General features: G+C 51.2%; 2 protein-coding genes across 5 annotated transcripts in view; both read left to right on the top strand.

Annotated features, from left to right (window-relative positions):
• The window catches only part of USP4 (ubiquitin specific peptidase 4), a 49,350-nt gene extending 37,750 nt beyond the window's left edge, over nt 1-11,600 (top strand). For 2 of the 3 annotated variants that reach the window (XM_025884734.2, XM_025884733.2), the window contains 9 exons: nt 555-746; nt 1,407-1,495; nt 4,463-4,690; nt 6,180-6,250; nt 6,518-6,636; nt 6,992-7,141; nt 8,101-8,204; nt 10,379-10,467; nt 10,839-11,600. In XM_025884734.2, coding sequence (XP_025740519.1) covers nt 555-746; nt 1,407-1,495; nt 4,463-4,690; nt 6,180-6,250; nt 6,518-6,636; nt 6,992-7,141; nt 8,101-8,204; nt 10,379-10,467; nt 10,839-11,000 — 1,204 coding nt within the window. In that variant the 3' untranslated portion in view covers nt 11,001-11,600. Of the gene's footprint in view, nt 1-554; nt 747-1,406; nt 1,496-4,462; nt 4,691-6,179; nt 6,251-6,517; nt 6,637-6,991; nt 7,142-8,100; nt 8,205-10,378; nt 10,468-10,838 lie in introns of those variants that run through there. The other variant, XM_025884735.2, reaches the window with a different exon arrangement.
• Nucleotides 11,601-11,863: 263 nt separating this feature from the next.
• CUNH3orf62 (chromosome unknown C3orf62 homolog) overlaps nt 11,864-13,949 on the top strand; it is a 4,007-nt gene continuing 1,921 nt past the window's right edge. The window contains exons 1-2 of one of the 2 annotated variants that reach the window (XM_025884739.2): nt 11,864-12,093; nt 12,460-12,874. In XM_025884739.2, coding sequence (XP_025740524.1) covers nt 12,465-12,874 — 410 coding nt within the window. In that variant the 5' untranslated portion in view covers nt 11,864-12,093; nt 12,460-12,464. The other variant, XM_025884737.2, reaches the window with a different exon arrangement.

The raw sequence follows: 13,949 nt of genomic DNA, 5'->3' as shown, positions 1-13,949 counted from the left end.
TTTAATTTCAGTGTTTTTGAACAAAGATGGCAGTTAGTTTTATAAATTTGTTTCCTCATTTGAAATAAAGAATCTTTGCCTAATATTTTAGGTATACATTCTTGTATGATATTTGGTTTTATTGAAGGTCAGGGCATGTAGGAATACCTTTTTAAAAGTTGAGCTTCTTGGTTACAGAAGATGAACTTGGTGGCCAGCCCCCCCCCCCCCGCCCCCCACCTCCCGTGCCTCTATATCTGTGGTGATGGTCTGGATGATGGCTGTCATCTGTGTTGAGTTCCATTTGAAGGACCACAGAGTTGAGGCCATGGTTGGGTGAAAGAGAATCACATTAGCCCCAAGTTCTGGGTTGTGTATCACGTTTTGTTGACAGTGACCCTTGGGATTGCTGACCCAGCTTCTAGAATCATCTTGGAAATGGTTTATCCACCTTTTATGCTGAGGTATGGTTTGTCCCAGCAACCACAGTCCTGGCCACCATGTAGCTGCAGCTCAGATCTCTGCTGCTCGTAGTGACCTGCTGCTGAAGGTGCCCTCTTTTGTGATTGACACAGGTACGAGGTCTGCGGCACCTCCGATGATGGCTCTGAATGTGTCACGCTTCCAGTCTACTTCAGGGAAAGGAAGTCCAGGCCATCGAGCACTTCCTCCGGGGCCGTGCTGTACGGGCAGCCACTGTTGGTTTCTGTTGCCAAGCACAAGCTAACCCTCGAGTCTTTGTACCAGGCTGTTTGTGAGCGTATCAGGTTGGTGGCAGGAATGCGTTTTGCTTGCAACCTAAAATCGCGAGGAGCCCAGTCTCAGTAGTGCCTCCCCCCGACTCCCCCCCCCCCCCCCAGTGCTTGTATTGGTCCTGGGTGCTCAGTCCTATGAAAATGCAGTTGGGCTGGCCCCCGGGAGGGCCGGGACAGGTGCTGTGGGGATAGGGCATCTGGCACCCCTTAAGCGCCATGACACTGAGCACCTCAGCTTCTTCTGTGGTCCCTGGAAGCGTGTCTGTCACACTTGTCAGTCACTGGGTTTGGGCCGTCTAGTGCTTTGATGTCAGTTTGTGTTTGAATATAGTTTCCGAAGTACTCCCCTATCATTTTGAAGTTGGTGATTAATGTTACTGAGAAATATTTCTTTCAATGATGGTGCCACGTGACATTTGTAGAAGACTTGAAACAGACATTCATAGCAGACTCAGAGCCTTCAGTGACTTGGTACTTAAAACATCTTATCTTTTGGGTTCTTCTCAGTTTTTTAAAGTATTGAGTCATCATGTGATTTTAAAGCCCTTTATTTACCTGAATTGCTTTGTGAATAGCGGTATGTCAGCTGTGAGCCACATTTAGCTGAGTCGTGGAGAAAAACAGGTAAATGTTATGGCTAACAGATAATTCCTTTTCTTTCTTTTTTCCCAGCCGCTATATAAAACAGCCTTTGCCTGAGGAGTCTGGCAGCTCGCCCTTGGAGCCGGGGGCCTGCAATGGCTCCAGGGGCGGCTGTGAAGGTGAGTGCTCACCACGCTATGGGCTGTGACTGACCAAATCCCTCCTGACCTCCCTCTTCTTCCAAAGGTGTTGTACACACGGGAGAGGGAGGCTGTAAGACTGGGTGGAGGCTCTGGCTGGAGAGCAGACCTGGGAGCCCCGTTGCACCCACTGCATGCTGTCCCAACTTCGGCGCCTCGTGGAATCTTCTGAGACGTGTAGGCTGGCTTTCACCTCAGGCAGAGTTAGCCTGACAGGACTGAGTGACTTGTCCCTGGGGGGACATTGTGAGGCAAAGTCAGGAGTTGATTCTGGTCCGTTGGGATGGGTAGAGTGGGTGCTCAGCCAGCCCTTGACTGCCTCCATGACCTGGCTTCCGTCTGCAGAGCTGTCATGTTGGCCCTTACCTGTCCCTCTGGTGTGGCACTGCCTCTGGGAAGGACAGGAGTCCTGGCCAGCCAGCCAGAGGGCAGAGACAGTTTCTCTTGAGTGTTTCTTTCCTTCTTCCCAGGAAGCTACACTTCCTGACTCTAGATAGTTCCCACTGCGGAAGTGAAGAGAGCCACAGTGTGCAAAGTGGTAGGCGAGGCTGGTTGCGGGAAACCCGGAACCTTCGCCGTCCTCCTGTGGCCACATGCTCACAAGCTCATCCCTGACTGGGGGGCTGTGTCTGACCTGCATTATGGTTGTCACCCTTCTTTTGGGGGCCTAGGTGACTTAGTGGGTTTATCACTATAAAACCATAAATGTTCTCCAAGTTAGTGCCATAAATTTTCAGTTGCAAATCCAAATGCTCAGATGATACCTACATCTTGGAAAGTGAGAGTTGGTATTAGAAATAATGCCCACAAGGCTCTGTCCTCATGGGATATTGCAAATTATGAGTCTTTTAGGTTGAGTGTTTAGTATAGTCCGAATGTTATTCTTGCCCAGACTATGATGTTCTCCCACTGGGGATAAAGAGGAAGGTGTTTTGTGCACAGGCCCCACACACAGAGATGGCAGGGTAGGCACTGCGGTCTCCGAGCAGACACGGGGTGACCCGTGGGCTCTCGGCGCTCTGGCAGTTAAAGCACTGTGATTCCTAGCTTGAAGTGTGGGGTCGACTTCAACAAGTCGCCTCATTCCTCTGAACCTTGGTTCACCCATCTGCAGAATGGGATGATCACATCTGCTTCACAGAGTTGAGATTACAATTTAATGAGATAATGTGGGTTAAAGTCCCTGGCACATAATGGACGCTCAATTAATAATCACACCATGTAAGTATTTGCTGTTGTTATAGTTAGCCTTGCTTTTTAGACATTCCATCTGTCAGTCTCCTGTTCGGCCTTCTTTTTGAATCCTTTAACGGAGTCTTGGTGCATAGACTTCGAACTCCATTTAATGTTGAAATACTTCGGACGTCTTTACTGCCGTGGCTCCTTGTCAGGCCTGTGGTGGCTGTCTCCTGCTGATGCTCTGAGTGACCTGGGGTAGGTGCTGTCAGTGGACTCTGCTTTCTTTCCTCATCCTGTGGTATCCACTCCTGCATTAGCAGAAGCTTCCTGAGATTGTCTGAGGAGCTGGCAGCCAGTGGCACAGCCAGGAAACAGTTTTTATAGTTCTAGGGCTCTGTGTGTTCACTGAGTGGGGCTGAAGCAGGCTCTGGCTGTGTCCCTCTCAGAGAGGTAGCAGGTAGGTCAGGGTTTCACTTGCTGGGCTGGGAGCGGGGCAGGCTCCCCTGGGGGTCAAAGGGGCAGTGGGGCTGTCTCAGGGGCCAAGTGAGCTGGTCAGAAAAGGATTGTCTGTGAGGGCCGGGCTGGCTGCTGGAGGCCAGCTGGCTGGTTGGGAATGGTGCCGATGGGGGTCCGGGTCACACCCTCATCCCTGGCTGTGCTGTTCCTGTGGCTTGAGCGGAAACTGCTGGGTTGTTCTGGGCCTGACTTCCTTCATTCCCTAGGAACACTCCCAAGGCAGACTGTCTTTGAAAAAGAGGATTCTTAGGTGGGAACGTTCTCTTTTCCTCAGAGGTTCCATGTCTACTGCTATTTCCCGAGTATATCAACTTCATATTGTAAATGCTTTCTTCTCCTCTTTTGGAGTTGTCCCATCTTTGTTGAAATTACTTACCCAATACCCTGACTTTCCCCTTTTCCCAACAACAAAAAGTGCGATGACTATGTTTATGGGTCATTTCACTGCAGCCACATATACCAGTTCTCTGGAAATACCTGGGAAATTTACTCATCAGCGCATGTCTCTAGAATGACTGTTAAAACTCTTGAGGGGCGCCTGGCTGGCTCAGTCAGAAGAGCATTCGACTCTTGATCTCAGGATCTTGAGTTCAGGCCCCATGCTGGGTGTAGAGATTACTAAAAAAAAAACAAACTTAAAAAAAATTTTTGAAACTCAGCAATCTCAAATGAATAACGAGAAAAAAAAAGATAGGGGGGCCCTGTCTGCTGTGTCACCGGGACCCAGCCTGGCACCTGCACCTGGGAGACATTCACCGACGACTTGGTGAAGGGACAGTCAGCATGTTTCTTGTAGAGTAACTGAAGGCTTTTGCTTAGTATTTGTGATCATAGTAGTATTTTTTAAATTGACTTTTAAATTGCATTTCTTAACCCTTTGGCCCTTTTCTCTCTGTGGGTTCAGATGACAAAGTTGAAAGAGTCAGAGGATGTGGGGTGAAGCCCAGTAAAGTACCAAGTGTGGAGGGGCCCCCATTAGGACAGGTGGGCCTGCTGACTCACCTTGTGAACTTTGGGGGCCTCCATGAGCTTCCCTGGGCCTGCGCTTTCTCATCTCACGTTAGCAGGGCCCCTCTGCGTGTCTCACCGGCTTGTGGTGAGGGTGAATTCGGGTGCCTTGTAAAGGGCTAGATGGAGTTTCACATACACGGGACAAAATGTGGGAGGAAGCACCAGAGTTAGGTATGAAGTAAAATTTTTAACGTTGAAGTGGTGGCAGATTATATACACTGGTTTTTGTTTGTGTGCCAGGAGAAGACGAAGAAGAAATGGAGCATCAGGAGGAAGGCAAAGAGCAGCTTTCAGAAATAGAAGGCAGTGGGGAGGATGAGCTGGGTGGTGACCACGGTGAGACCACCCAAAAGAAGGTCAAAGGCCAGCCCTGCCGGAAAAGGCTTTTTACCTTCAGCCTTGTGAACTCCTATGGAACAGCTGACATAAATTCCCTTGCAACTGATGGAAAACTACTTAAACTCAACTGTGAGCACTTTCTTTGACCTTTCAGACTGGGCTTGGGGGGTAGGGGGGCTTAGACTCTGTCTGAAAATCCTGTTTGCACTCAGTACTCACTGCGCTGGGCTCTCACCCTATCCCTGTAGCTCCACGAACAGACGCTTGTGTGGGCCTTGGCTTAAAGCTCCCTACAGACTGTTCCCGAGGGCGCCTGGGTGGCTCAGTCAGTTAAGCGGCTGTCTTAGGCTCAGGTCATGATCCCAGGGTCCTGGGATGGAGCCCCGCATCGGGCTCCCTGCTCGGTGGGAAGCCTGCTTCTCCCTCCTCCACTCCCCCTGCTCGTGTTCCCTCTCTCGCTGTGTCTCTCTCTTGTCAAATAAAGAAATAAAATCTTAAAAAAAAACAAAAAAAACAAATTAAGGGAAGAAACCTCCCTTAACCTTAAAAAAAAAAAAAAAATGTTCACGAGACCTGAGCCCCTGCCCCAGCCATCTTGTCAGGCTTGTCTGTCTGGTCCTCTCCCGCCACCGCCGCCACCACCCTCGGGGCCTCTGCGCTGGCTTGGTAACGTCTCGTGCCTCCTGCGTGGCGGCATTTCCCCGGAGTCCTGTCGCTTATGAGACTACGTGGCTGTTTGTTTCGCTCCATAAGACTACTCCTGACGTGTCACCCATCTAGATGATGGTCACGGGTTTCATGGGCTGTTAGCTGGAGCTGGTAACGGGGGCTGCCGAGCGCACGGAAGAGGCATCCGCGCAGGACGCGTGTCGTGTGGAGAGGACAGAGAAGACCCCTGCCTGGAGGCATTTCTGTGTCTCCTTCACCGGAAAAGAAATTAGCTTCCTTTCGCTCCCTTTCTTTTTTGTTAGATCTCCTTAAAAATGTGTGTTCATACCAGCTTTATTGAGGCGTTTTCGGGTCTCTCCATCTCTCTCCCTGTCTCTGCAGCTCCGTCCTCTCGTACGGCCTCCTCCTCTTGTCAGTGCCTTGCAAACTCTAGCCACCTCCTCGAACTCCAGTCTTTAGCTCCCTCCCTCCGTCTGCCCTCTCTGCCACGCCGTGGCCTGGCAGGTGCCTCCAGGCAGTAAGCCGGGCGTCCAGCGCCTGGTGTAGGCATCACCTTGTTTGTTTTCCTTCTCTTGGGGATCATACTCTTCCTCTGCCCAGTACGCATCGTCGCAAAACAGTCTTTCATTATTCCGTCAGGTTTTCTTAAGAGGTAAGGTGAGAGGGCAGATCTGGTCGCTGTTACTTCATCTTGACCTCTCTCAGTATCCTATATAGTTAGCGCCTCTGGAACTTACTGTGGCTTTGAGGAAATCTTTGCCAAAGGATTTGGGTCCAGGCGTTCAGAGTTGGCTGGCTCAGGGCCGCGCATTGCTCTTGCTGTGGCTGCTGATGGGGGAGCAGGAGTTGATGGTGCAGCCTGAGTGTCTTCTTCTCGCTCCCATCACCTGAAGAGCCTTTCCTTATGCTGGCTGTTAGTAATGAGTGACGCTTTGGTCTTCCTCCGCAGCTCGATCCACACTGGCCATCGATTGGGACAGTGAGACCCGGAGCCTTTATTATGATGAGCAGGAGTCTGAGGTAGGTGACTCCGGATTCTGGGTTGGGGCGGGGAGCGCTGGGTGTTCTGCTCTGGCTGTGTATTTGGGTCACCCTCGGACCAGTTCCCCAGCAATATAACAAATTCTGTGTCAGACTGAGAATGGAAAGCACTTAAAGATTTTGTCATTATATGGTCAGAGGCTTCAGATAGTACATTATATTCTTGGCATGGGAGCTTGCGAGGTTGTGGCTTCACCTGGTAAGAACTCATTTCCCTGCCAGAAGTCAGCACTTTCTTCCCCACAGGCCTATGAGAAGCACGTGAGCATGTTGCAGCCTCAGAAGAAGAAGAAGACCGCTGTGGCCCTGAGAGACTGCATCGAACTTTTCACCACCATGGAGACTCTTGGGGAGCACGACCCCTGGTATGCAGCTCCCCAGTCTGGGCGGGGGCACCCGCAGTGCACCCCGGACTGAGATCTGCTGGGGCCATCTGTGTACACAGAAACCCTTTTACAGGGGGGAGGTGTCACTTCTTTACATGATTGACCCCTATATCACAGCTTTTCTGTGCAAATTGTTTTCCACACTAAGAAAGCCAGGCCCCCCCCCCCCCCCTTTCAGAAGATGGCTTAGAGAGCCCCCCCCCCCCCTGCAAGCAGCCGTGCCGAGCTCAGGGAAGGATGCTGTGGGATTGTGGCCATGGCTCCGTGCTTGGGGGCCCAGGGGGCCCTGGCTCTCTGTCTCCCCGCTAAGTGGAAGTTTCTCTTTTCTCCGCAGGTACTGTCCCAACTGTAAGAAGCATCAACAGGCCACTAAGAAGTTTGACCTGTGGTCCTTGCCGAAGATCCTGGTGGTCCATCTCAAACGTTTCTCTTACAATAGATATTGGAGAGATAAGCTCGACACAGTGGTGGAATTCCCAGTCAGGTGGGTCCCTGAGCTGCAGCATTCTTAGGAAATTAAGAAGTAGGCAGGAGACCTAGGTACCGATTGGCTGAGAGTTTTGTCACGAAAGACTTTTCTGCATTGGGAGGTGTGTTGCTGGGCTTCAGGCAGTTGGACTTCGGCTCAGCACCCCCTTCCCATCCTCCTGCCTTTGGGGAAAACATTCTCCAGCAGAAGCACTTCCCAGGCTCAGAGTGATGCTGCTGATCATTGATGCCCCCTCACTGAACTGGGCCTCCCATCCATCGTTGGTCCAAGGGGCCTGGGCTCGTCTGGACAGCACAAACACAGTGCTGCCTCTCGTTAACTGTGAAAAAGCGACCGGAGTGTAGTCTGCTGAGGAGAACTGGATAACGGGGCTGCAGCGGGGGTGCAGAGCCACCTGTCTGGTCCCTGGGGCAGAGAGTGGGACTGGCTGTCTACTCGTGTCCCCAGGTGCCAGGACGCAGAGTGATAGGCCCAGGAAAGTAAGTCAACCAGATAAGAGTTCGTCCACAAAGTGCAGATTTTAAAATGCTTCTCGGGGGTGGGAGTGGAGGTAGAGAGGCAGATAGAGTATAGATGTTTGTCTAAAAATGTGTTTAACTTTTTTTCTCTATGTTTGAAATTTTCAAAATAAAATACCGGGGGAGAAAAGTTTACGGGGACCTGTTTCGGTATTTAGCTGCAATGTTAATGGCACCAGCGGTGACTTTGATCCTGATGGCCGTTGCTGCAGAGTCGCTGCAGCGCTCTCACGTGCCCGGAGCCCTTGCCCGCCGTGCCCCGGGCAGCTTCTGTCCGGGGCCCCTGCCGCTGCGGCCTCAGCATTCGTTCCTGCTGCAGCTCGTGTCTGAGTGCTCCTGTGTGCCAGCCTCGTGCATAAAACGGGGTGTTCGCTTACTCCAGCTTCTTTCTCTGAGGTTAATGTGTTAAAGGCCATTTTTGTGTTTTGTGCTCAGAGCTCTGAACATGTCCGAGTTTGTGTGTGACCTGTCGGCGAGGCCTTATGTGTACGACCTCATTGCTGTGTCTAATCATTACGGAGCCATGGGGGTTGGCCACTGTAAGTACTGGCATCTGCTGCCTCGGATGTGTTGAAATGCCCTCGGCCAGTCTCACTGGCCTCTTCCCGTGTGCCAGGCCCTGCCCTAAGTGCTTTACACAGCGCCTCAGGCCCCCAGTGTCAAGGCTTCAGGCTTGGTCCAAACTGCTGCTTCTCCATTCTCTCTCTCTTCATATTCTTCCTTTTTTTTTTTTAAGATCTTAGTTTTAAGGGGCGCCTGGGTGGCTCAGTCATTAAGCATCTGCCTTCGGCTCAGGTCATGATCCCAGGGTCCTGGGATCGAGCCCCACACTGGGCTCTCTGCTCTGCAGGAAGCCTGCTTCTCCCTCTCCCACTCCCCCTGCTTGTGTTCCCTCTCTCGCTGTATCTCTCTCTGTCAAATAAATAAAATCTTAAAAACAACAAAAAAAAAGATCTTAGTTTTACATAATCTCTACACCCAACATGGGGCTCGAACTCATGACCCCAAGATCAGGAGTCGCCTGCTCCACCGACTGAGGAGCCAGGTGTCCTTGGTCTTCATATTCTTGAATCCAGTAGTCCCACCTCTGGGAATCTATCCTAAGGAAAGCACTTGACATTGGGAAAATTGTGCTTTATGCACAAAGGTTCACGTATTTTTAACAGTGAAAAATTAGTAGCTGCATCGGTGACCCAGCAGTTGGCACTGCTGTCCGCCTACATGACAGACGAGTGCACAACCATTGCCAAATAAAATGAATGGTAATGTGGGGAAATGCCCATGACATGTTCAAACTTGTGTCCTTGCAGAAGCTAGCATCACAACTATGTAAAGCAAAAAGCAAGGAAACGTTCTCTTTGCTCTACCTTATCTTCCAAAATGTCTGGAATGTGTAGGTTTTTTGTTTTTGTTTTTTAAACGATTTATTTATTTATTTGAGAGAGAGCGCGCGCGTGCATGCAATGCAGAGGGGCAGAGGGAGAGGGACAGTAGGGGCAGGCCTTCGGCACCTTTTCCTGTGTTCCTCACCCCGCAGTGGGCACTCCGGTGAGGGATAAATGTCTGGCCCCAAGTCACGCAGCAGGTGGAGACTAGCAACCAGTTCTCCAGGAGAGTGTCATTTTGTAGAGTCTGGAGGGGACAGGAATTGCTCGTTGCTGCTGGGATTGCCGTTGTAACCACATCCTGCTGGGGAATAGTATAAAATCAAGACAGGAAGCGTTGGCTGTGGGGAATGCCTAGACCACTGTGAGGAACTGTTACCCAGCCACAGACTTTGACTCACAGTTTCAGAGAAAGATACATTTAAGGCGTCTTGTCCACATTCCAGCTCTGCAAACCCAAACTCCCAGTGTGTCCCTCACCGGGATTACCCCGGAGGCTCCAGAGGCAGGAAGAGGCAGTAGCCATCTACTGGACCAAGTGGGGTTTGATTTGACCTGTTCTTTTGAGAGCCATTTTTGCTTAAATCTTACCAGCTTCTTTTATGGGTGCCTTGGCTCTGGATTATTGCTTATAGCTATCCTGAAGATTGATACTGGATTTTTCTGTTCTTTTGATTAGTGTCCCAAAATTACAGCTTATTTTTTTCTAAAGATTTTATTTATTTATTTGAGAAAGAGAGAATTGAGAGAGAGAGAGAGCACGAGAGGGAAGAGGGTCAGAGGGAGAAGCAGACTCCCTGCTGAGCAGGGAGCCCGATGTGGGACTCGATCCCGGGACTCCAGGATCATGACCTGAGCCAAAGGCAGTCGCTTAACCAACTGAGCCACCCAGGCACCCCCAAAATTACAGCTTAAAGCCTTGGTCGCTGACACTCCATTTTTACCACCCCTCCCCCTCTTTTCTTTTAAGAGCAGGAGGGGGAGAGATTATGGGAGGGGGAGAGACCATCTTAAGCGGGCTCCATGCCCAGCATGGAATCCGACGTGGAGCTCAGACTCACAACCCTGAGATCATGATCTGAGCTGAAATCAAGAGTCGGATGCTTAATCGACTGAGCCACCCAGGCGCCCCATTTTTACCCTTTTTGAGGAAGAACAGATTTCAAAAAAAGATGAGTTATCTTTTGGTTGTCACCTGTAAATTACTCTTAATTTCAGGGTCTTTGTTTTATTTTTTTAGAGTTTTATTGTTTAGTGCAAGCCTAATAAACTAGCCAGATTAGTTCTCTGGTGATTGCTAGAGGTTATTTTCTTTGTTGACTTGGCAGACACTGCATATGCGAAGAACAAACTGAATGGGAAATGGTATTATTTTGATGATAGCAACGTGTCCCTGGCCTCTGAGGATCAGATAGTGGTGAGTAGGCTCTAGTACTTGGTTCCTCCTCTTACCTGACAGATTAAAGCTGGGGAGAGTCTCCTGGGCTAGTTGGTTATTTGGTCATCCTGATGTGACAGTGGGAGCTAGGTGTGGTAGAGAAAGAGCTGACTGCCGTTCCTTCCAGGACCCTTCCTAAATGAGAAGCACCACTCTCTTGAGTTCTCTGTCACAGGCACTGGCCCTTCCCCACTCTCTGGGCAGGGTCACGTTCCTGGTGGCCTCTGTGCCTGGATGCACAGGGCAAGATGGCAGTTCTCTGAAAGTAGGTTTTGAACAGTGAGCGAAAAGCTGGGAGAAAGGGTGATAATTCCAACCTGTGAATGAACTTTTCCCCTCTTGTGTTTTAGACAAAAGCAGCTTATGTGCTCTTTTACCAACGTCGGGATGATGAATTTTATAAGACGCCTTCACTCATCAGTTTTCCTGGATCCTCTGAGGGAGGGACGAGCTCAGGCAGCTCGCAGCAGGGCACAGGGGGCGATGAGGCTTGCAGCATGGACACCAACTGATGCTGCCTCCGAGACCCTGCCACCCCACAGCACCAGTGTAATCCCCCAGGAGAACATCTTTGACACTCTGAAGACTGCTAGTGTTCGGTCTAAAAACCAGATGAAGAAATCCCCTTCTTTTATGAGCAGAAGAAAAAAAAGACCCTGTTTGCTCAGAAGGGTTATGTCAAGAGGCTGAATTATTTTTCTTTTTATACAGGTGGTGAGAAATTTCTGTAAGACCTGTGGAGCTGGAAAGTGGGGGGTCGGGAGGGGGGTGTACAGTGGAGTAAGGCCGATGAATTCCAAAGAATGGAGAGGAACACTGTAATTGATTATGGTGGCCATGAAGACCTGCGGCAGGTTGCCCTGAGTTTCTGGATTCCTTATTCTGGTGCTGGTTCTTGGTCACCCCAGCAGTCCGCCCACAGTAAACCAAGCCTCCAGTTCACTTGATGTTGTCCCCTTCTCCCTTGCTGTGCACTGACATGGGTTTATAATTCCCTCAAAATTTAGTCCCTGAAGCTCGTTTCTGTTTCCCTTTGAGCCATCTTGGAATGTCTAGCTTTCTTCCCCCTAATGAAATGAAGATATTTGGTGTTGGGGTCTCCTGCCCCTCAATCTCGTGTGGAACCTAGCAGTTCTGTTATGTCCCTCACCATCCTTGATGAATTGAGACGGTTGGAGACGGTGTGGCGCTTTTATTAGATGTCACTTAAAAGAAGTCGGTACACAAAACTTTCTGGGTACAGTGGCCCATCCAGTTTCTCTCCGTTGGCTTGAGAATGGGAACCTCTCCCTTCTTGCCGACTTTGGTAAGAAGTGAGATTTTCCACCCCACCTGCCCCCCCCCCCCCCGCGGCCTCGGGGCGCCCCCCCCCCCCCCCCCCCCGCGGTCCTCCGCATCCGGCTGCCTCCCCAGGAGGGGCTCGCTTCCGCTCCGGGCGAGTGGGTTTTAAGAATGAGGTGGTGGGTCCGGGCATTCTTGCCTGACCTTTAACCTTGGCGGGGACGGGGGGGTGGGGGCGGCAGGGAGCACCATTCTCCGGCGCGTGGTCGGCCGGGGCGCGCGCGGCGACCGTTGGTCGGGGTGGCGGTGTGGCCGCGCTGCCGGGTGAGGACTCGGCTGCGGACCTTCTACCCGAGGGCTGGCTGCAGGCCGCCGGCCGCTGGCGAGGGCCGGAGGGGGCTGCGGAGACGGCTGGGCCGGGCGGCAGGGGCGGGCGGGCCCGGAGCCGGGGGAGGCGGGGCTGGGCGTCCCTGGGGCTCCCGTCCGATCGCTGGTTCCTCCGGGAGATCCACGGGCCACACCTGCCGCCTGGGGAGGGGGCGCCCGGCGTGTGGGTCCCTCTGGCCGGTGGTGTGGATCAAGCTCCAGGAGATGCGTCTTTCGGGGGTGGTTTGCAACTTCGTAACAATATTCTCGTGTTGCTCTGTGCATTTCCAATGTGTTACGTAATAAAGACGTGGTCGCTTTTAGGGGAAATGTCTGAAAAACTGAGAAGATGCAGAAAGGAGCTGACTGCGGCCATTGACCGGGCCTTTGAAGGCATCAGTCATTGCCAGGAGTGCTCGGGCCGGCGGAGGTTGGAGCTGGACGCCGCGCCGCTCCCCTTCCCCCTCCCTGGGCCCCGGCTGCTCGGCAGGAGGCACCCGCGGGCAGCCGCCGCCTCCGCTGCTCCTTGCATTCCAGTCCCGTGTGCTCTGGAGAACGAGAGCCCTGCCTTTGCTCCAAACCATGCCCCAGGGAATGCAAAGCCACATGCCTCATGCCCGAAAAGAAAACCTCTGACCAGTAAGGAAAACGTATTGATGCATTCCTCCGTTTTGGCAGCCGAAAGACCGTTTTGGAGAGCCGCAGGAGATGGGGAGAAGTGGAGAAAAGACAGCCTAAGGTGATTCCAACTTGACAGTGTAAAAAGTTACAATTAGGGGGCTCTCATTTCTGAAAATGTTGAAGTTCCTAAATTGAGTCTGGTGCCGCTTCTGCCTCCCCTCTAGGACTGTCAGCCCATTCCTAGAAACCACTTTGCCGTTCCCACAGGGGTAGTGAACGTTAGAGAACCTGACTTCTAAGTCACTTTATTTTTTATACTGCAGAAATAAAAATTTTCGTTCCAACATCCATACTCCTAAGGGAGAGGCCAGATGGTTGGCTGGGCCCTACTTCCTGCTTACATCCTTGCTTCTGCTCCCTTCACCCCCCTCCCCCCCACCTCCTGAGGTCTTAGACCATCCCTAAGTTAAGATCTCCCCTAGACTACCCCCCCCATAGCTTTAAAATTTATCTATTTATGTAATCTCTACACCCAAGGTGGGGCTCAGACTCACCCCTCCGAGATCCAGAGTCACATGCTCTTCTGACTGAGCCCGCCAGGGGCCCCTCTCCCTGGTAGGTTTAAACTGCCTGGTTCTAGGCACCTTGATTTGGAGCAAGGATGACCATATGGGATGGAACTTCAAGGTCCTGCCATCTTGGCTGCCCTGGAGGCAGAGAAGGAAGAAGCCATTTAGTTGGTTCAACTCTAACAAATGTTAATACGGGCATTTGTAGGCATGAATGCGCTGTCGGGGATGCTCATGAGGGTGATGATATTACTCAACTTCACTGACTTAGCAGTTTCCAGTTGCCCTTTCTAATCACAGTATGGGAGCCAATTTAAAGTTACCAGTATGTTTTTGTTTTTAAGATTAACACTGAGTTCCCTGTAGTATTTTCTTGAAAGAGGCTCTAATTCTCCACCTTTTCTTCTTCTTCTTTTTCTTCTTCTTCCTTCTTTCCTTCTTCTTCTTCTTCTTCTTCTTCTTCTCCTTCTCCTTCTCCTTCTCCTTCTCCTTCTCCTTCTCCTTCCTTCTCCTTCTCCTTCTCCTTCTCCTTCTCCTTCTCCTTCTCCTTCTCCTTCTCCTTCTCCTTCTCCTTCTCCTTCTCCTTCTCCTTCTCCTTCTCCTTCTCCTTCTTCTTCTCTTTCT

The sequence above is a fragment of the Callorhinus ursinus genome, unplaced genomic scaffold, assembly GCF_003265705.2.
Source record: "Callorhinus ursinus isolate GAN/ISIS: 27379988/994484 unplaced genomic scaffold, GSC_fseal_2.0 scaffold15, whole genome shotgun sequence".
Classification (NCBI taxonomy): domain Eukaryota; kingdom Metazoa; phylum Chordata; class Mammalia; order Carnivora; family Otariidae; genus Callorhinus; species Callorhinus ursinus.
Note: the sequence above shows the minus strand (reverse complement) of the source record. Positions and strands in the feature narration are given on the sequence as shown.